This window comes from Heterodontus francisci, chromosome 13, assembly GCF_036365525.1.
Source record: "Heterodontus francisci isolate sHetFra1 chromosome 13, sHetFra1.hap1, whole genome shotgun sequence".
Taxonomy (NCBI): Eukaryota; Metazoa; Chordata; class Chondrichthyes; order Heterodontiformes; family Heterodontidae; genus Heterodontus; species Heterodontus francisci.
The window spans coordinates 25999959-26023077 of NC_090383.1; the positions used below are offsets into that span (position 1 = coordinate 25999959).

General features: G+C 41.9%; 1 protein-coding gene across 6 annotated transcripts in view; it reads left to right on the forward strand.

Moving 5' to 3' along the window:
- The window catches only part of map4k3a (mitogen-activated protein kinase kinase kinase kinase 3a), a 316653-nt gene that overhangs the window by 241168 nt on the left and 52366 nt on the right, over nucleotides 1–23119 (forward strand). For all 6 annotated transcript variants that reach the window (XM_068044552.1, XM_068044553.1, XM_068044555.1 and 3 more), the window contains 3 exons: nucleotides 282–403; nucleotides 11026–11067; nucleotides 22624–22708. In XM_068044552.1, the coding sequence (XP_067900653.1) occupies nucleotides 282–403; nucleotides 11026–11067; nucleotides 22624–22708 (249 nt within the window). The remainder of the gene's footprint in view (nucleotides 1–281; nucleotides 404–11025; nucleotides 11068–22623; nucleotides 22709–23119) is intronic.

Here is a 23119-nt window from a genome sequence, read left to right on the forward strand (position 1 = left end):
CCTTGCGATTAGTACTGGAACATAAATGAGGCTGTATTCTAATCTGGCTGCTGGAAGACTGCCTCGACAAGTTTTTTTGCAAGTCTCTATCAGTGACAGCAGTACACACTTGGGAAGGTAAGCAGCTAATGGCATTGCTTGTTTAGGATGCTTTTTATAAAGGCTGCTTATGAACTGGAGGGTTCAGCCTGCCTGTACGGGCTAGTCATATAGCTTTATATGTTAGTGGTTTCAGGACACATTTCACATGCTTACTGAAAATATGTACTTTTCTTGTTCAGGAAATGGAGTGAACTCTCTCCAGGTGAATGGGGAGAAAGAAAGCAATCCTCAGCAACAGCATGAAAATAGAAGTAGTTATCCACCGGGGCTTCCTCCAAGGAAAGATAAGAAGGACCTCCCTGTGAGCATTCCAGTTGCTTTGTAAAGTTTGTTGTGCTCTGTTATGTACAGTAGCTAAAGTTGCACTTTTCAATCTTTACAAATTTAATTCTTCTATTATTACATTTCCTTTCTTGTGTTTCCATGTCAGTGGGAGAAAGAAAGGAAAAACATCCAGCTCAGGTTGGCTTTTACATGTGCTCCAATTTAGTGTTGTATTATTTCCTTGAAAGGTGCATACTGTAGATTTAAAAAAAAAAATTCCCCTTGTACATCCTTTTTCTTTGGGCTCCACAGTTGACTTCTATCACCAGTTATTTCTATATTGTGATTAGTTGGTTCAGGAAGGCTGATTTTTTTCCTGTGGGTGAGGCTTTTGCTGTTTCCCGCACCTAAGTGGTAGTATTCAACCACTGCAAAGTATTCCCATCCGGTGCAAAATGCACTAAAACCCATTCATGGACTGTCAACTAGCCCAGTACAGGGTAGGCAAATCTTGACTATCAGTTGAGGTTGAGATTCATATTTGGGCTTGGACTGTTGTACTACACAGCTGAAGCTATTTGCTTTAAGTTTTGTAGATCGCACTTCATTATCTAGTCAATCAGTTTGTGAAAATAATAGCAACCTGCCTACAAAGGAAAAAAGGGTGGATGCACAGTGAAATTATTTATTCTAAATAATGCATAGGATAATGTTACGACCAGTTGCGAAAGGTGTCTAGGAATCTTTCTCAGCCTTCACCTGGTCTTATTGTAACAGGGTTTTAATTTTAAACACACTGTGTTTTGAGCTCCCCCTTGGTGAATCCTTGTTCACCACTTTCCAATTATAAGGCAAAGACATGAGCATAAACAGGCTTTCATAGGTTTAAAGAAGAAAAGTGACGTTTTATTAAATTTAAACTTAAGCTGTAATTTGGTTAACACCTACGAATACATGTCGCTCCTCACGCTAGCACACATACACGATACGCACATGCAAATAGAGACAGAAAAGAGCAAAAGAAAAACAGTGGAGAGATTTGAGGCAATCTCGTGAAGAGGGTTTTTTTTACTGTGCTTCGAGCTTATTGTAGAGTCCTTCATTGTAGGTAGTCTTGCTTTTCGTTGGGGCTCAGTATTATTCTTAAACCTTGTTCACTGCAGGAGACTTTTCTCTCTTGGGGTTCATATGTCTTCCGTGGTTTCCGAAGTTGGTGAGAGTGAGATGAGAGCAGACAGGAGAGAGATCTTTTCAGTCCAGGAGCAAACAGCTCTCTGAGTTCAAATTATCTGTGGCAAGTTCAAATTCAAAAAACTCCAACAGTCATGTGCCTAAACTGGTCTGACCATGTCTTCTGTGTATTGGGAAGCAGGGACTGGTTCTTTTGTTCCAACACTGTCTGCTAGTATGCACAAAAGGTCTTTCCGGCGAGGGGCCTGGCAATTCCTTGTGCTAGGCCCTCTTTTCTTCCCAGCAACAATTTTTCGTTTAATGTCCATGTGGTGAAATTATGTGCCTCATTCTTGGTAGGTGGGGGCCTACACGACAATAAATAAGCAGCTTTGATCAACCAAGGCAGTTGGCTTTATAGTACTTCAGGTGAAAAGCTTTTTTAAGGTTCAAGTGGAGACTTGAATCTAATTTTACAGTAAGGTTTTCTTTTCTGTCTGTAAATGTGAAATTATGGATGGTTAGGAGACCAGGTGATTGTGAAATTATAACAAACCTTAATGCTTCATTGATATTCTTTTGAATTTGGTTAGATTGCAACAGTTTACTTAGTCTACACTCATTTTATTGTATGTGTATTATGTGCATTATGTATTCGGGAGTAGTGCAGTGATGATACTGGTGGTAGTTGAAAGCCATGCCAAAATTGCACTGATTGAATGCTGAATGATGGTGATGCAGAACAAGACGTAGAATTCTCAGGAGGATGCAATGTATAATGTAATAGCTGACAATGATTTAAAAGGCTATAATTCAGTCAAGAGGTTAGTGGCATCTGGAATGAAGCTCAAGTAATGTATGAATATCCACAGAACTCATCAAATTGCAGCCTTAACCCAGCTGATGAATGATGCAGTATGGAAAAATGAAAATGTAATTTGATATTGACCCCCTCTCCTCCCATGACAGACAGGACAGCCTGATTTAAATTTTACAGTTGCTGAACAGGTTTCCCAGGGCTTGGGAATTCCAGCAACGAAATGGAGGCGGATGCTGCCGGTTCCAGCAGATGCGTGCTTTTTACAGCACTCCTTGTGGTCAAGGAGCAGCAGGAATGCTTTCTAAGGCACCTCAAGGAAGCCTTTGGCTTCTCTCCCCATCCCACTGTAATCAACGACACCCTTCTTCCACCCTACACCAAGCCCAGTCTGTAGCCCCGGCCTGATTGCTGGGGATGATCCCAGGCTGCGACTGCCTCCTGCTGGTTTTCCTGCCCGCAGCTCGAACAACCTGTCAATTTAGTTCACTGCCAGGTGGGAAATGGAATAAAATTATAATGTCCTGCTCTTAAATTTGGCAGGATCTACAGTTCCCTGGCCTTGCCAAGTTTTCCCACACCTCCCCACCTCCCTATAAATATCAGCCCCTTGATGTACCTCTGCTTACTATGTGAGGTTGTATCAGTGGTTCTCCTTCTTGGCAAGCCTGTCCTCCGCATCCTGATATCCATGTCAATTTAGTTCCTCCTCCAGTTTGGGAACCTCTAGTTTAGAGGGAAATATTAAGACTATTAAAGCTGCAGTTTCTTTTGCATTCAGCAGACTGTTAATATTATCAGTTATCTCCTGAGACGAGTATTATTACCAACAAAGTGTTGGAGAGTTTGAAGGTTTCTACTTTTTTGCCTCTTCCAGAATGTGGGAGGAAGGGAGGGCGGTGTTTGAGAATTAATTCAACTAAGGTTGGGGGTGAGTACATGTGGACCCAACAGCCTTTTCTTTTCCTTGATACATAAACAAAAAGTGGTCTTTCTGGCTGTGAGATGAGCGACAAACAAATTTTTCTGCAGCACCTGTGGAAGAGTCTGTCACTCTAGAATTGGCCTTTATAGCCACTCCAGGCACTGCTCCAGACACCACTGACCACCTCCAGGCGCTTACCCATTGTCTCTCGAGACAAGGAGGCCAAAGATAGATAGATAGGATGAGCAGTGCATGGGCAAAGGTTATGAAACCCTGCTTAAAAAACCAAGCCTAGTGTACAAATAGAATCCAAGATTGAACCAACAACAACAACTTGTATTTATATGACACCTTTAACGTAATAAAACACCCCAAGGAGCTTCACAGGAACATTATAAATCAAAATATAACACCGAGCCACATCAGTAGACATTAGGTCATATGACCAAAAGGTTTTAAGGAATATTTTAAAGGAGGAAAGCAAGACGGAGGCAGCTGAAGATATGGCCACCAATGGTGGAGTGATTAAAATTGGGGATACGCAAAATGCCAGAATTGGAGGTGTGCAGAGATCTCAAAGGCTTGTAGTGCTGGAAACATTTACAGAGATAGGGAGGAGCAAAGGCTATGGAGATATTTGATGACAAAGATAAGAATTTTGAAATGGAAGTGTTGCCTGAGCGGGATACAGTGTAGGTTAGCAAGCAGAGGGGTGATGGGTAAGTGGGATTTGGTGCAAATTAAGATATGAGCAGCAGCGTTTTGGTTGAGTTTTAGTTTGAGACGAGGCCAGGGATTGGAGCAGCATCAAAGGCGAGGCCGGGGATTGGAGCAGTGCCAAAAGCGAGGCCAGGGATTGGCTCAAAACTGTGATCCGGCTGGAGCCTGAACCAAACGGGAGGAAAGTAAAATTGCAAAATGATGTCACAGCTCAAGGAGTCACATGGGGTGAGGAGACTGGTAACCTTTTAACTTAATTTTAATTTAATTTAAATTAATCAACTATAAAGTAAGACTAGATCAATTAACTAGTATGAAACAAAAGCCAATTTGATAATTTATCACATAATAACAGTCAGTGTTCAATTAATTAATCAGATCTCCGGGATAAAGTTAAAATTAAAGAGGGATAGTAACATTACAGGTTTCCAAATTTTTCAGTAAATTAACATAATATATATATATAAAGTACTTCCTTTTTTTGTTAAATTTTGAGGACTTGAGTTTTACTTGGGAAAACTGTAAAGGATTCCATGGACTTTTTTTTTCACTTGGCTCAATGAAAAGACTGGGAGATCTTGTTTGCAAACAACATGTACTGGAAGTTGCCTGTCTTCAGATAAATACCCGGCAGGTGGCTTTTTATGGACTTGGAGAAGATGTTTACAGAGAAGTGACCGGTCAAGATAGGGGTCCGGAGGCTTGACTCTTGAGATTGTTTGATTTTGGTTTTGCTTTGGGCAGTCAGCTGGAATTTCAAAAATCAATCTGAAGGACAAAACCCCAGCTCAGCCTGTTCCATCTCTTTGAGAAGCTCTTAGAAACAAGTGTAAGAAATAGAGAAATTGGTGCTACATTCGTTCTGAAATCCCTGTTGCTGCATTTCTCCTGAGACGCTGGAAAAACCTGTCAGTTAAATCCTGGACGCCACATGAATGAATTGCTCCAGAGAAAGATCCCAGTGACAGCCGTCTAGACGTATTTGGGACACCAAACCAAAAAAGACATCTTTCCATATCTTCCATATCTTTCTTCAAGAATTAGCAAGTATTTGGCCAAAGTATTCTTCTTCTGTTTTTTTTTGTAATGGAGCTCTAAAGACAAAATCTCTTTATTTTTCGGTTAGCCTGTGTGTGCGTGCGTGTGTGAGTGGCTAAGGTAAAAGGGAACTTTCATATTTCAATCTCTGTTAATGTTTTGCTTCGTTACTGGTTATGTCTTGTTTTCTAATGAACTGATAATTTTGCTGTTTATTAAAGAAACCGGGTTGGTGTATTTTATTCTGGGATAAAGAGTAGACTCGATGATTGCTGTATTGGTAACTGGGTAGACATTTAAATATATGTTGTGACTTGTGGAGAAGTGGAACTAGAAAAGACTGTGCACTCCTCACATCTCTGTCGTAACAATATATATAAAATATGGGCTGGACAGTGCTGCCTCCGGGAACTCATGGGATCAGGCTCACCCATGATTCCCCACAGCTCCATCTGGGCAATAGCCTGCTGCCGGAACAGATGAACGATATTCGGGTCGGGAGCGGAAAAAGATTAAAGAATTCGGGGCTCAGATCGGGTTTCAATTTTATACCCAAGCAGGCCTTTATGATGTGGGACACTGGTGGGGAGGGGGAAATCAGGTAAGTATTTCAGTGCTGGGGGCGGGGGGCACGCAGTCAAACTAACCTGATTGGTCTAGGGGATGGTGGCAAGGGGTTGAAGGTAATAGTTTACAAACTTTGTGTGCTGGGGGGCTGGGGAAGGTCAGGTACATGAGGTAAGTATTTTGGAGGGGGGCGGCGGGAAAAGGGCAAGTAATGAACTGTATGCTTATGGGGTGGGAGCGGGGCTAGAAACATTAGTTTAATTTTTAAAATTAAATTTAACATTGCTATATCTTTAAATATTTAAACTAAGTTGAAGTGCTCAGAGTCCTTTAAGAATGGAGTCGGCGCCTGCACAATGGCACCTGACGCCGTTACCGGAGACGGACCGCCTGCCCTCTCCACGTCATGTTGTGGGGGTGGTGCGTGGCGGGCCAGGGGCTGTCTGCCCCGGCCATTGTGGCGGATCACCATAGTTTATGGCTGTTGCTGATTTCGGCGGCGGCATTATAAAATCCAGGCTTATAGATTTGAGTAAAAACATTTTAAGTTAACTTCCCTATTAAATAGTGATGGCAGTACAAGGGAAGCTGCTGATTGGTGAGTAGTGGATGAGTCTTTATTTACTTGGGCCTTAAGTTTATTTTCTTAAGTCAGTTAATTGTCTAAAAAGTAGAGGCATGGCTAGGCACCTCAGTCCTGTGGCGTGCACACCCTGTGCCATGTGGGAACTTCAGAATGCCTCTCATGTCCTGGGCAACCAGGTGCAGGAAGCATTGTCTGCTTGGGCAGCTCGAGCTTCAGAGCTTGAACAGCAGCTGCTGTCACAGCAGTGCATCCGCAAGGCTGAGAGATTTGTGGTTAACGCGGTTCTGGATGTTGTCACCCTGCAGCTCAAGACTGTGCAGGTAGAGAGGGAATGGGTGACTACCAGAGAGTCAAGGAGGAACAGGCAGGTAGTCAAGAGTTTCCTAAGTGCCTCTTGCTCTCAAACCAGTATTCAGTTCTGAATACTGGTGACAGTGATGGTTCATCTAGGTAGTGCAGCCAGAGCCAAGCCTATGACACCACGGATGGCTCTGCTGTATAGGTGAGACGGGTTGCACCTCAAAAAGGCTGGGACCAATGTCCTTGCAAGTCGGTTTGTTAGTGTTATTGGGGAGTGCTTAAACTAAGTTGACAGAGGGATGGGAACCAGAATGTAACATTATAAAGGAAAAATAAGGTGCACGAAAGATTGGGAGAGACAGAGCACTTGAGTAAGAAACAGTAAGGTATTAGGTAGGGTCAAAGTAAGAGGGAATGCAATAAGGTCTAAATTAGATTTACAGTGCATGTATGGGAATGCATAGAGCGTGGTAAATAAGGTGGGTGAGCAGCAGGCGCTGATAGCCGCGTGGAAATATGATGCTGTGCAGATAATGGAGACCTGGCTCAGAAAAGTGCATGATTGGGTACTAAATGTTCCTGGAAATTATGTTTTGGAAAGATAGGGAAGGAAAGAAAGGAGGAGGGGTGGCAGTATTGATTAAGGAGAATAGTACAGTGCTGGAGAGAGAGGATGTCCTTGAGGGGTCAAGGACAGAATCTATTTGGTTAGAGCTAGGGAACAACTCAAATATTTTCTATAGGCCACCAATTAATGGGAAAATTTAGAGGAACAAAGTTGCAAGGAAATTAGAAAGTTGCAAAACGATAGGGTAGTGATAATGGTGGATGTTAGTTATTGTAATATAAACTGGGATAGTAATAGTGTAAATGGCAGAGAGGCAGAAAAGTTTCTGAACTGTATTCGGAAGATATTTCTTGATCAGTATGTTTCTGGCCCAATGAGGTAGCAGGCATTTCTGAATCTGGTTATGGGGAATGAGGTGGGTCAATAGCCGATGATTCTCTGGCTGTGACAATTGATGAGAATGGAACCCAGCTGGATGATGGTAGAGAAGCATTGGAGGTCAACCATGTCAAAGCTGCAGACAGGTCAAGGAGAGGTAGTTTACCGTTGTCAGTCATATGGATGTCATTTATGACTGTGGTAATTGCTTTGGGACATCCTTAGGTTGTGAAAGGCACAATATAAATGCGAGCTCATGAATATTTCCCATTAATATCTTTTCTCCTGAACTCACAGCTCCAGGACCCGGGTTTAATTCTGGGTACTGCCTGTGTGGAGTTTGCAAGTTCTCCCTGTGTCTGTGTGGGTTTCCTCCGGGTGCTCTGGTTTCCTCCCACATGCCAAAAGACTTGCTGGTTGATAGGTTAATTGGCCATTATAAATTGCCCCTAGTATAGGTAGGTGATGGGGAAATATAGGGACAGGTGGGGATGTGGTCGGAATATGGAATTAGTGTAGCATTAGTATAAATGGGTGGTTGATGTTCGGCACAGACTCGGTGGGCCGAAGGGCCTGTTGGAAGGATGAATGAGAACGGGCAGAGACTGCTTGAGTTGTGTACCTATCATAACCTCTGCATCACCAACTCGTTCTTTCACACTAAACCCTGTCACCAGGTTTCATGGAGGCACCCAAGATCACGTCGTTGGCACCAGCTAGACCTCATTGTCACAAGGCGAGCTGCCTTAAACAGTGTTCAAATCACACGCAGCTTCCACAGTGCGGACTGCGACACCGACCACTCCCTGGTGTGCAGCAAGGTTAGACTGAGACCAAAGAAGTTGCATCATTCCAAGCAGAAGGGCCACCCGCGCATCAACACGAGCAGAATTTCTCACCCACAGCTGTTACAAAAATTTCTAAATTCACTTGTAACAGCCCTTCAAAACACTCCCACAGGGGATGCTGAGACCAAGTGGGCCCACATCAGAGACGCCATCTATGAGTCAGCTTTGACCACCTACGGCAAAAGTGCGAAGAGAAATGCAGACTGGTTTCAATCTCATAATGAAGAGCTGGAACCTGTCATAGCCGCTAAGCGCATTGCACTGTTGAACTACAAGAAAGCCCCCAGCGATTTAACATCCGCAGCACTTAAAGCAGCCAGACGTACTGCACAAAGAACAGCTAGGCGTTGCGTAAACGACTACTGGCAACACCTATGCAGTCATATTCAGCTGGCCTCAGACACCGGAAACATCAGAGGAATGTATGATGGCATGAAGAGAGCTCTTGGGCCAACCATCAAGAAGATCGCCCCCCTCAAATCTAAATCGGGGGACATAATCACTGACCAACGCAAACAGATGGACCGCTGGGTTGAGCACTACCTAGAACTGTACTCCAGGGAGAATGCTGTCACTGAGACTGCCCTCAATGCAGCCCAGCCTCTACCAGTCATGGATGAGCTGGACATACAGCCAACCAAATCGGAACTCAGTGATGCCATTGATTCCCTAGCCAGCGGAAAAGCCCCTGGGAAGGACAGCATTACCCCTGAAATAATCAAGAGTGCCAAGCCTGCTATACTCTCAGCACTACATGAACTGCTATGCCTGTGCTGGGACGAGGGAGCAGTACCCCAGGACATGCGCGATGCCAACATCATCACCCTCTATAAAAACAAAGGTGACCGCGGTGACTGCAACAACTACCGTGGAATCTCCCTGCTCAGCATAGTGGGGAAAGTATTTGCTCGAGTCGCTCTGAACAGGCTCCAGAAGCTGGCCGAGCGCGTCTACCCTGAGGCACAGTGTGGCTTTCGTGCAGAGAGATCGACCATTGACATGCTGTTCTCCCTTCGTCAGATACAGGAGAAATGCCGTGAACAAGAGATGCCCCTCTACATTGCTTTCATTGATCTCACCAAAGCCTTTGACCTCGTCAGCAGACGTGGTCTCTTCAGACTACTAGAAAAGATCGGATGTCCACCAAAGCTACTAAGTATCATCACCTCATTCCATGACAATATGAAAGGCACAATTCAACATGGTGGCTCCTCATCAGAGCCCTTTCCTATCCTGAGTGGTGTGAAACAGGGCTGTGTTCTCGCACCCACACTTTTTGGGATTTTCTTCTCCCTGCTGCTTTCACATGCGTTCAAATCCTCTGAAGAAGGAATTTTCTTCCACACAAGATCAGGGGGCAGGTTGTTCAACCTTGCCCATCTAAGAGCGAAGTCCAAAGTACGGAAAGTCCTCATCAGAGAACTCCTCTTTGCTGACGATGCTGCTTTAACATCTCACACTGAAGAATGCCTGCAGAGTCTCATCGACAGGTTTGCATCTGCCTGCAATGAATTTGGCCTAACCATCAGCCTCAAGAAAACGAACATCATGGGGCAGGATGTCAGAAATGCTCCATCCATCAATATTGGCGACCACGCTCTGGAAGTGGTTCAAGAGTTCACCTACCTAGGCTCAACTATCACCAGTAACCTGTCTCTAGATGCAGAAATCAACAAGCGCATGGGTAAGGCTTCCACTGCTATGTCCAGACTGGCCAAGAGAGTGTGGGAAAATGGCGCACTGACACGGAACACAAAAGTCCGAGTGTATCAGGCCTGTGTCCTCAGTACCTTGCTCTACGGCAGCGAGGCCTGAGCAACGTATGCCAGCCAAGAGCGACGTCTCAATTCATTCCATCTTCGCTGCCTTCGGAGAATACTTGGCATCAGGTGGCAGGACTATATCTCCAACACAGAAGTCCTTGAAGCGGCCAACACCCCCAGCTTATACACACTACTGAGTCAGCGGCGCTTGAGATGGCTTGGCCATGTGAGCCGCATGGAAGATGGCAGGATCCCCAAAGACACATTGTACAGCGAGCTCGCCACTGGTATCAGACCCACCAGCCGTCCATGTCTCCGCTATAAAGACGTCTGCAAACACGACATGAAATCGTGTGACATTGATCACAAGTCGTGGGAGTCAGTTGCCAGCATTCGCCAGAGCTGGCGGGCAGCCATAAATACAGGGCTAAATTGCGGCGAGTCGAAGAGACTTAGTAGTTGGCAGGAAAAAAGACAGAGGCGCAAGGGGAGAGCCAACTGTGCAACAGCCCCAACAAACAAATTTCTCTGCAGCACCTGTGGAAGAGCCTGTCACTCCAGAATTGGCCTTTATAGCCACTCCAGGCGCTGCTTCACAAACCACTGACCACCTCCAGGCGCGTATCCATTGTCTCTCGAGATAAGGAGGCCCAAAAGAAAGTATAAATGGGTGGTTGATGTTCGGCACAGACTCGGTGGGCCGAAGGGCCTGTTTCAGTGCTGTATCTCTAAACTAAACTAACAAGCTGATGTGTTGAATGTTAGTTGTAGCTGAACCTGAACATCAAATTTGTGTTATCCATTAATCTACACTTTGCACTAAAACCATTGTGAAAAGGAAATGTTCACTGTAGAATTATGAGTTTATTTAGAATCTTTTCTTTTTTGAACACAGATGAATCTCTAATAGGTCACTTTGTCTTCATCTTATTCCTGCCATGTATTTACATGTTTTTCTTTCTCTTCCCTCCCATTGCAGAAACCTATTAGCAATGGTCTTCCTCCAACCCCAAAAGTGCATGTAAGTATTTAATCATTTTGTAGCATAAATCAAACAACTGTTTTCCATTGAATTGAAGTAAATTCCATCAATTTATTTTTTGCCAGACAGATGAAATTTGAGAAATCTTCCCAGTGTGGAATTCAGGGAGTGCATGAACTTTATTTGTGAACACTCTCCATCTTTTGCCCTCCAAAGGTTTTCTCTGCATATCACAAAATTATTCTTAAACATTTTGGCTTAGATTGCTGACACTTAATGGGCCATTATTTGCTGTAGCTGGGTAACTAAGTGCAGATGCCATTAGTTGGAATTGTCCTTGCAGGTTTCGACTTTTAAATTTTGTGTGTGCCAGGTTGCTGAAAGTGCGAGCTGATAAAGATGCAGTGAAGGAAACTGAGCATCTGGGATTTCACTGTACAGGGAAAGCAGCTGTGTTTCTCCTTAACCAATCAGATTGAAAAATTTTGAAATTAACAACACAGTGACTGAGATGGAAGTGCAAATTAGAGTGGGCGGCTTCAGTGTCAAACAGAGGGGGAACAAAATATTGGATTAAGGAAGAGGAAAACAGTCTTTAAACATTTACTTTAAACTTTTGAAATTTAAAATTAACATTTTTAAAGTCTCCAACAATAATTAAAACCTAAAGAAATGAGACTCCATACTTGTAATAGTTAATTTGCAGTGCCAGTAATTAACACATCTCATTGCTAGAAGGGTACTTAGGCTTGAACTAACTTGATTTAACTTTCTGTGGTGAATTTAGTTTGTATCTGCTGTGCAAATACAGCAACCTCACGCCATTCAATGCATTTCAATGGTGAGGCAGACAGCAGGATGCCATTTTTGTGATAATGGTGGAGTGCAACTTTTGGATTTTTTGAGTTTAACCGCACACCTGACCCTTGTGAGGTAGCTATTATTTGTGCATAAATAATAGCATGCTCCATTAGCCTTGCTGTTATTTTGACAGCAAAATCTGGGCCAGCATTTTAAGATTGATTGATCTAGTGCTTAAAGGGGAAGGAAAGTCATTTCAGTACAAATACTCCCCCATCTCTAGCTATAAAAATGACTCTATGTCCAGGTAATTAATCTGGTGTATCCATGTTACGGACAGATGGCAAGCAGTGTCGCAACTTCCACTCCTCACTTCCCAACTGACCGCAATCGTGTTTTGTTAAAAATGGTGTGTTAGTCCCTGAGTGTTTTAGGTTTAAAAAAAAATTAAATAAAAACAAGAAATGCTGGAAATATTCAGCAGTCTGGTAGCATCTGTGGAGAGAGAAGCAGAGTTAACGTTTCAGGTCAGTGACCCTTCTTCAGAACCCTGAGTATTTCCAGCATTTCTTGTTTTTATTTCAGATTTCCAGCATCCGCAGTATTTTGCTTTTATATATATATAAAAAAGGTAAAATTTGTTTAAACAGGAAAAACCCAAATTTCCCAACCTTTGCCCACTCTCACATTCACATGCACATGCATACCCAAGAATAGATAGAGAGAGAAAAGGTAGGATGTAATTTAAGTTCAAAAGGGAGGTAAGAGTTTGTGGTTCACTGAAAACCTGTTGTATCTTCTTGGGAGGAAAAGTCTTTCAAAGCTGCAGGCCTGGGTGGTGGTAAGACTGAGGTGGGAGGAGTGCATTGTTTATTCCAGTCCCACTTCTCCACAGGTTACAATATATATTTTACACTTTTCTACTTATCGATATGGTCAATCATATACTCTATTTTTCCCAGAATAGAACACACTAAACAGGTTTCATTAATGAACAACAAAATTATCAGTTTATTATAAAACCAGTTTTAATTAGTAATGAAGTAAAGCATAAACACACAGATTGAAATTTTAAAGTTCCCTTTTTACCTTAGCCACTCGCACTCTCTCACACACACATATACATATACTGGTTAACCAGAAAAATAAAAGGGATTTTGGTCAGAGCTGTTGTAGACAAAAAAAACTTGGGCTGAATATTTGCTCATTCCTGAACAAAACAGCAGATGAGATATATTGGGCTGAATTTTACCCTGGCAAGCTTCAAAGATGGTGGGGCACCCATGTGGGATTGACTCCGCGGAGCAGCTGTGATATTATACGTGGCAGCTCATTTACATGGCCGGGATGGTCCACACCCCCCTTGACGATGTGGGAGGGGGCGGGCGATTCGTCCCTGGCAACGGCATCTGGTGCCACTGTGCAGGCATTGGCACCATTTTTAAAGGGCTTCCAGCCTTGACGTTGAATTTCAATATTTAAAATGTTAAAATTTATTTGAACAAAGAAATTTTTCCATCCGCTTTCCCACCCCCAATATCTATTTACTTAATTCCTTGTGCTCTTCCCTCCCCCCCCCCCCCACAAAATGCTTACTTTGAGTACCCGACCTTCGCCCCCGAAATTCAGTAACTTTTACCTTCAACCCCTTCCCACCATCCTCTCCACCAATTTGAATTGTTTTCCCCGCTCGCTCCCCCTTCCCCACCAGTGTATGGATGGCGGGAGCAGGTAAGTATTTAATTCAGTCATTTTCATACGCTTAAATATTTAAATTTTGGTTCCGGTGGGGCGGGGGGGGTGGTGGGAGGGGCTGCTGCCATATTGGCGGAGGGGCCTTTCTGGCGCCGGGGCCCACAGCGGGCCTCACCCGGAGCTATTTTCCAGGCCCCCTTGCCACGACCCCTGATGGGGGGGGGGGGGGGGGGCCGGTCGAATTCAGCCCATTGTGTTCTAAAACTAACTTCCGAGTATGTGTAGATGGGTCACTGAGATCTTTTGGAACAGTTCTTTTCGGGCAGCATTGAGAATTAGTTTATCAGGCTTTTCTTCAAAGACCGGAGATGAGATGAATTGACACAGTGGACTTCTCAGGGTCTTTTAGAGAGGTGCTGGAAAACGAGCTGGGTTGTCAAAAGCTTGAGTTTCCTGCCCTCTGGGAGCTGCTGCCCCTGGGCTTGTCCTATCAAGGGGTCCCCATCACTTCTCTGGTCACGCCTTCCCCTGTTACCAGGGTTTCTTTTTTATTTTTAACTTGAGTCATGTGTCAACCACTAAGAAAAAAAAAACTGGTCCAACATTTCTTCAGTTTGACTATGAATTCCTCAAGAAAATATTTTAACAAAAAAACAGAAGCACCTTCATAACAATGTTTGTAGTCGTGAACTTGCTGAGGTGTTGAAGATTTCTGGTGGTTGAAACTTCAGACTGGAGGCGGTGGTCACTTCAGGTTCTCTGCTGCACAAAGTTGAAGTGTAGAATTAGCAGTAGGGTTTCTTCTTTGTGCTGGTCCGATCTCTCAGCCTTTGACTGAACTGACTTTCGTTTTTTTTTTTCTCGATCTCCCCTCTCTCTTCAGAGGGCTACCTTTTAAGGTAATAATCCATCACCTTTAGTTTTCTGTTAGGTGACACATGGCCCTCTCCCCTGATGTACCCACACAGTGGATCAGGATATGGAAACCATGGCTATCTGTTGATGTCTGAATGGGAACCATTCTGTTATAATGGTGCTACTCCACACCTATTCATTTTGTTTTGGGCTGTGAGTCAGCTTATCTCCGAGAACCCTTTGTTAGTTCGTTTACATAGAGTCATCAATATGTACTGGTGCTACTGTCAATTTCAGTGGTTCTCCCCAAAGCTATTCAGATGCAGTTAATGAGTTTTGACTTGGCAGATGGGTTTGTTAATTTCCAGTACAGGAGGAGGTCACGTGACCACTACTCCATTTGACTGTGGTACAAGTGTCCATGTTCTTGTGGTTTAGTTTAACAGTTAACTTTTTATTTCCAAAATTCCTCCAGTTCATTGTTCACTTCCTCACAGCTCGTAACGTGCATGACGGGACAAACGTCATTATGAATCATTACAGATGTCATTTTTTTTTAAATATGAAAGGAAACACAAGAAAAAAAAATAAAAGCAAAGTGCTGGAAATACTCAAGTCTGGTAGCATCTGTGTAGAACTGGTTGTTCTGATGAAAGGTCATCGACCTGAAACATTAACTCTGTTTATAAGAACGTAAGCAATAGGAGCAGGAGTAGGCCATTCGGCCCCTGAAACCTGCCCTGCCGTTCAATAAAATCATGGCTGATCTGCCCCAGACCTCAACTCCTCTTTTGTGCCAGCTCCTCATAGCCCTCAACTCACCAATATTTCAAAAATCTGCCTACCTCCTCTTTAAATAATTTGTGATCTAGCCTCCACAACTCTCTGGGGTACAGAATTCCAGACATTTACTATCCTCAGAGAAGAAATTCCTTTGCGTCTCAGTTTTAAATGAGTGTCCCCTTATTCTATCACTACGTCCCCTAGTTCGAGATTCCCCCACTAGTAGAAACATCTTCTCAACATCTACCCTGTCAAGCCCCCTCAGAATCTTGTATGTTTCAATAAGATCACCCCTCTTCTTCTAAACTCTAAAGAATAAAGGACTAACCTGTTTAGCTGTTCTTGATAAATCAACCCCTTCATCCCAGGAATCAGCCTAGTGAATCTGTTTTGAACTGCCTCCAATGCCAGTATATCCTTTCTTAAATAGGGAGACCAAAACTGTACACTGTACTCCAGGTGCGGCCTCACCAACACCCTGTACCATTGTAACAAGACTTCCCTATTTTTAAACTCCAACCCCCTAGTAATAAAAGCCAAAATTCCACTTGCCTTTTTAATTACTTGCTTCACCTGCATGCTAACATTTTGTGTTTCATGCACAAGAACACCCAGATCCCTCTGTGCGACACTTTTTTGGAGTCTCCCTCCATTTAAATAATATTTTGCCTTCTGATTCTTCTTAGCAAAGTGCATGACCTCACACTTTCCTACATTAAACTCCACCTGCTAAGTTTTTGCCCACTCACTCAACCTATCTATATGCTCTTGCAGATTCCTTATGTCCTCATCACAACATGCTCTCCCACCTATTTTTGTATTGTCAGCAAATTTGGATATATTACACTCTGCCCCCTCTTCCAAGTCATTAATATAGATAGTAAATAATTGAGGCCCTAGGACTGATCCTTGTGGCACTCCACTAGTTACTTCTTTCCAACCTGAAAAAGACCCATTAATCCCGACTCTCTGTCTTCTGTGAGTTAACCAATCCTCAATCCATGCTAATACGTTACCCCCAACACCGTGAGCTCCTATCTTGCGCAATAATCTTTTATGTGGCACCTTGTCGAAAGCCTTCTGGAAATCCAAATGCACTACATCTACTGGTTTTTCTTTTATCAACTCTGCTTGTTATGTCCACAAAGAACTCTAGCAGATTTGTCAAACATGATTTGCCTTTCACAAAACCATGTTGACTCTGATTGCATTAAGCTTTTCTAAACGTCCTGCTAGTTCTTACTTAATGATGGACTCTAGCATTTTCCCAAGGACTGATGTTAGGCTGACTTGGCCTATAGTTTCCTTCTTTCTGTCTCCTTCCCTCCTTGAACAGGGGCATCACATTGGTGGTTTTCCAATCCTCTGGGACCCTCCTGGAATCCAGTGAGTTCTGGAATATTTCAACGAATGCCTCCACTATCTCTGCAGCCACTTTTAAAACTCTTGGATGCAGGCCATCAGGTCGTGGCGACATGTCTGCTTTTATTCCCATTAGTTTGTCAAATTCTTTGCCCTTCGTGATAGAGACTGTTAGAGACTGTTACAAGATCTTTCCTTCCATTAGCTCCTTGCTTATCTGATATCTGTGGGATGTTTATAGTCTCCTCCACCGTGAAGACCGATGCAAAATATTGGTTTAAATTATCTGTCATTTCCCTGTTCCCTGTTATCAATCCTCCAAGGGTCCCACGCTCACTTTTCTTTTTATATACCCATAGAAGCTCTTGCTGTTTGTTTTTATATTTCTTGCCAATTTACTTTCATAATCATATTTCTCACTCTTTATTAGCTTTTTAGTCATCCACTGCTGGTTCCTAAAAAAAAAAATTCCCAATCCTCTGGCCTACCACTAGTTTTCGCCACTTTGTATGCCTTAGTTTTTGATTGGATACTCTCCTTGACCGCCTTTGTTAACCACGGGTGGTTCATCCTTCTCATTGAGTCCTTTTTGACCGGGATAAATTTTTGCTGAGCGTTATGAAATGTCTGCTTAAATGTCTGCCACTGCTCATCCACTGACCTTCCTTTTAGTCTATTTTCCCAGCCCGCTTTAGACAACTTTTTCTTCATACCTCTGTAATTGCCCTTGTCTAATTTGAGGACACTGGTTTGAGACTCGAGTTGCTCGCCCTCAAACTGAATTTGAAATTCTACCTTGTTGTGATCGCTGCCCCCTAGAGGATCCTTTAACTACGATATCTCTTATTAATCCTACCTCATTACACATTACTCGATCTAAAATAGTCTGCGCCCGTGTCCACACGGGGAGCAAGAACCTTGTACCTATTGGATAAGGGCACTAGCTGGGGCTCCTCCACAGCTAAATTCTGGATCCCCATGCCTGCCTACTTGCAGTCACCCCCTCCTGTCTCTGACCATGATCCTAATTTGATGTAATTAATCTAAGGGGTGTGACTGTCTCCTAAAACACAGTGTCCAGATAACTCTCCCCCTCCCTGATGTGTCTCAGTGTCCACAGCCGAAGGTCCTCAAGCAGCCAACACTTGCTGCAGATGTGGCCACCGTGGATTGCACCGGCGTCCACCAGCTCCCACATATTACAGCTGCAACACATCGCCTGCCCAGCCATGTCTATTTAATTAATTAATTTGGATACTAAATATTTGAATGTTTGATGCTATGTTTGATTTAAAATAAATTAAAAGTACCTGTGTAAACAATCAATTGTAATTAATACTTCTAGTCCTGCTCTGTGTTTATACTTGCTGTTACACTACCACGATTGAAAAAATTTTAATTACCCAGCTCCTGATTTGAACCAATATCCTCCCTGCTGGTCCCTCTATGGTAAATTATAAAATCCGCCGTAGTTTTTAGTTTTTATATTAATGAATTGATCAAGTCTTATTTTATATTTGATTAACTTAGATTAAATTTAAAGCTTACCGCTATACTCACCCCAGCCTGCTTTCTGTTTCCCCGCGCTCTCTGTTGATTGTGATGTCACTTTTCGATTTTTGATTTGCCTCCAAACCTCCGGCTCCCCTCTCGCTGCTTCTCTCCGAATCTCCGAGGTTCTGGCGCGCTTTTTGAATGCTCTCCTCTCTCGCTGCTTCTCTCCGAATCTCCGAGGTTCTGGCGCACTTTTTGAATGCTCTCCTTTCCTGCTGCTTCTCTCCACAGATGCTGTCAGACCTATTGAGTATTTGCAGCACTTTTTTTTTAATTTGATTTCCAGCATCTACAGTATTTTACTTTTATATAAGGAAAAGAAAGCTAGTAATTTCCTGCTGGTTTTTATGATCTTGGGTGTTAAACTAATGTCAGTCTACGAGGAATAGTTACCCTCTAGTTGACCTGATCTGTGTCAGCTGTGGCTCACTTCATAGCACTGTCACCGCTGAGTCAGAAGGTTGTGGGTTCACGTCCCACTCCAGGCCATGAGCACAAATATCTGGGCTAATACTCCATTTCAGTACTGAGAGGAGGTGCTGCACTGTCAGAGGTTCTGTCTTTCAGATGAGACGTTCTTGCCTCTTGATTGTATTGCCGTCAACACCATTAGTCTCATTGGTACCTTTATCAGCTTTAGTAACACTTTCAGTCTACTAACTTCAGGATAACTCTACCAACCTTGGCTACAGTCAACTAACTTAAGCAGAACTCTACTGACATTGGAGAGAGTCTGAACTTCATAATAACTCTAGCAACCTCACCATCAACCTACCAGCTTTGGTCACACCTGACTGTTTTCAGCAGAACTCTACCAACCTCGACCGCAGTTTATTAACTTTAATGACAGTCTGCCAACACCAATAACACTACCAACCTGTCACAAAAAATTAAACCCGTCACAGCAAGATAAATTACAAAGAGCATGAAAAATCTTTGTAAATGCATACAATAAATACCAGATATGGATAAAGTTTTAATTCAATACCTCCATGTCTTGACAGAAATGTTGCTCATCACCAGCAACAAGTTTCACATTAAGTAAAACAAAAATAATAAATATGTATGTTTAATTGTATAATAGTTATACAGAAAAAATACTTGTTTTCCAGGGAATCCATGGAATTTTGTTAACAGTGGTTGGGGGTGGGGTGATGGCGTGTGGGAGCTAATGGGGTGTCTCAGAAATAAAAAGGTTGAGAACCCATGAATTAGATAATTTCTGGCATTCAACGTCAATATCATTCGTGCAAATGTCTGTCACAGTTGCACTAAATTATTTGAAGTTTCAGATTCATTAGACAACAACAGTGGTCTTGCATTGAAGAAATTGCAACCAAAAAATTAAAAAAAACTTTTGTCCAAGTTAGTTCTTGTGCATTCTCAAAGAAAAACCACGGGGTTTGTCTTCTGCCGTTGTCTGTTTCAGCAGAGGAATAGCCATTGGAATGGCCTTCTAGGGAGTTGTCCTCAGGAGCAGTGCAAATGGGTCTATGAGGGAAGAGATCAGCTGAACTAACCATAGCCAAAAGTGTTGAAGCTGATGTTGCAGCCAGATTATCTTCACAATCTGGTCTCTCCATAAATATTTACTTCAATAACTTGTATTAAAAACAAATTCCGGTTTTAATTAAACTTTTGTTTATTTTAGTTTTCCCATTTTTGTAACCAGATTCTTAAACAACTTCAAAAGAATGCTGTGCTCAGAGCATTGGCGCATCACCACCATTTGCCATCTTTTCACATGACTACTTTTGGTCACCATGTGACCAGTTTCACGCTACTCTCACTGTCATCGAGTTTAAATTTAGGTTTAAAAATGTAGCTATGCTCTTTTTATGTTGATACCATTATGTTTCGATGTTTAACAACTAACACATTAAACTTATCTTTTTACTCTGATCCATTCATTGTTCTGGCTGTTACATGACGCCAGAATCCATGTGGCATCTTATTATGTCTCAGATTGTATTATAAGCAGTCATGTTGGTTGCTTTTCGTCTATCTGAATAACCTTCCGTGGGTGCTACCCTGCATCCCAACTCATTGTCCTTTTCTCTTTTCTTCATCCCTTTCAATTTTTCCTTTAATGATGGTAGGAAATCATACTGTTGTATGGTTTCAAAAGCACTCACTGGTTGCCTTCTATTGACTGACTATGTGAGTAGACTGGAAGGGATATTACTGCAAAAACTAACCGTACCCTTGCTTAATGGTTACATGTGGACTTATGAGTAAAGATCATGGAGTAGAAATCAGGAGCAGGATTCCTGACTGGTTCCTTTTTGTTTCCATAGCTCAAATACTCAGGTTAATTTTAATGCTCTACCATGACTCCAGCTGAGATCAATTTGTGCATCAATCCTGGGAGTTTCCTAGCCCATATAGCTCAGTATCACAGCATGTGATGGTATATTTATCTGCTGAATCATTAGGTGTCCATCACCTCAAATTATAAATGTTTTGATTTTTCACACAATTGTTTAATGGAGTACAGCTTTCACTGCATGTACTGCAGATGTTGCATAAAGAAAAATCTTTCACTTAAATCAAGAAGCGTTAGCAGTTTGATATGTGTTTCTGTGCTCCATTCAAACAAGATTTAGCCAGCTTTGACCTTTTTCCAGAGGGTTATTTTAACATTGCCTTTACTTTGGCATTGTTTAGTCGCACAAATATTCGAGTATTAAATCCATTGAGCGTTTTCAAAAGGTATTCATCAAACTGTCTAACTTAATAAAAATGGAAAACAGTTTAATAATGTTTAATCTAGCAACAATTTTAACTCCCTTCTCCGGGCTGCATTCTAATTTTTAAACAATTCTGAAAGTAACTCCTTAGGTTGGAGGTGAAAAGTGAACATTGTGAAACTCTTTATGATCAAAAAGAGCCTTGAAGGACCAAGGCCTGTAGTATAGGTTAACGTCAAAGTAAAAGAGAAAACGAGATAAATCAGGAAGCAAAGAAACCATGTTTCGAATTTTAAGAAGTTACAAGAGAAGAGAAAAGCCTGAGTGAAGTAAGGAGTTTCAGTTTTGAGGTCCTGGGAAAGACTGAGTTGTAGAAAAAGATAGTGTGAAGATTCAGAGAGGAGGAAGGGTGACTGTATATATGACATTGACAGTTTAAAAGAACTCGAGTCGTACAGAGGATCAAACACCATAATAACATGTTTGACAGCGAGAAGATTGACTCTTGACATTTAGAAGCTAGAGCTAAGAGATAAGTTACCCTTGGAGAGTAGCTTTTATCTTGTATCCTGCCTAGAACCGCAAGAATGCAGAGTAATTTTCAAGTCTTGGTGGGACTTGGTCTTTATAGAGATTTGAAAGCTGTTGCGAAGTAAGGACATTTTTGACATGAAAGAAGAATTGAAGACTCTTGGAGGCAGCAATAGCAAAGGAAGGGTTGCAGAGTTCCATTTGAGGTCTGAGAAAATAGACGAATGTTAATAGATGAGAAATCACTATGGTTGTATCCATTGAAGAGCTGGTAGCTGTTGATTAGGGTTGAGAGAGGCATGAAGAAAACTGTCTTTCAAGATTTTGAGTAACAATGACTCTGATTGTCCTTCTTGAGAGAGATCAAGATGTAATTCAGTCATTGCTTTGAGGGAACTGGAGGTTTTTTGCGTTAAGGGTTGTGATCTGATTGAACATGGAGCTCAATCGATAGCAAAAAGTTTGGATGATGGTTGAGGAAGGCTGTTTATATGAAGAAGGAACAAAATACTCGCTGCAGAATCCTGAGTTAATATAAAAAGACTTGAAGGATGAGTGATCAGCTACAGAAAAAATAAGGTGACTGGAAAGGAAACAAGATAGCCATGAGCACAGCTTTGGTGGAAGTACATATGATAAATTTTGAATTACATGGTGCCAGGCCCCAAAGGCTTTGGAGATTTTGACAGTGAAGACAAATCGTCAAAATGTACACCATTTCTACATAAAATACTAAATTTGAATTGAAATACACAGTGCTTATTGGGATATAGTTCATATTATTTTGTTCTGATTTTTTTAGGTAGTAATACCACATTATGAAATAAGTTTGCAGACAAAAAAGGTAAAATCTGGAAGTAGGTGTTGTAGGAATACAAATACAGAACTGGATCATTTAACCAATAACATGCTGTGACAAATGGACCAAGCATGGTGGATGAGAATTAAACAACACTAATTGCAACAGACTTTTGCTGTGGCTGTAGTTTAAAAAATCACATTTCCTATAGTTTTTCAGGGACAATGCTGTACTAATTGCAAAATTAAAACATTGTGACTTGCTGTTTCAGGATGTTGTGCATTACCTATCATGGTGTTTCTTTGTGAAATGTTTGGTCTCAGTGAGTAAAAAGAGGAACAAATTCAGTGAAATATCCCTTACAAAACATATGACATGGTTGTGTAGGAGTCAAACAGCCCCACTGTAGTTAAAAAGAAAGTGTTTGGTGGTACCCTGTATGTTTTCATTTTGCAATCATGTCATGTAAAATGACCAGTGCAGTGCTATTTTAAATAAAACTGAAAATAAATCAATCTTTTTCAGATGGGTGCTTGTTTCTCTAAGGTTTTCAATGGTTGCCCTCTGAAAATTCACTGTGCGACATCATGGATTAATCCAGACACAAGAGGTATTTGTTGTTTCCAGAACTAAAAAATGAAAGATTTTATTCTTCATTTCTGTTTTCTTATAGGTCAATAGAGATTCAATGGCAGACATTTAAGGGGATATTTCAGAATACACAGAATAGATACATTTCAACGAGAAAGAAAAATTCCAAGGGTGGGACCCGTCATCTATGGTTAACTAAAAAAGTTAAAGATAGAATCAAACTTAAAGAAAAAGCCTATAATTGCACAAAGATGGGAGAATGGTCAGAAGATTGGACAGAATATAAAAAACAGCAAAGAATGACTAAAAGATTAATAAGGAAGGTAAAATTAGAGTACGAGAGAAAGCTATCTAGAAATATAAAGACATATAGTAAGAGTTTCTATAGATATTTAAAAAGAAAAGAGTTAATAAAGTGAGTGTTGGTCCT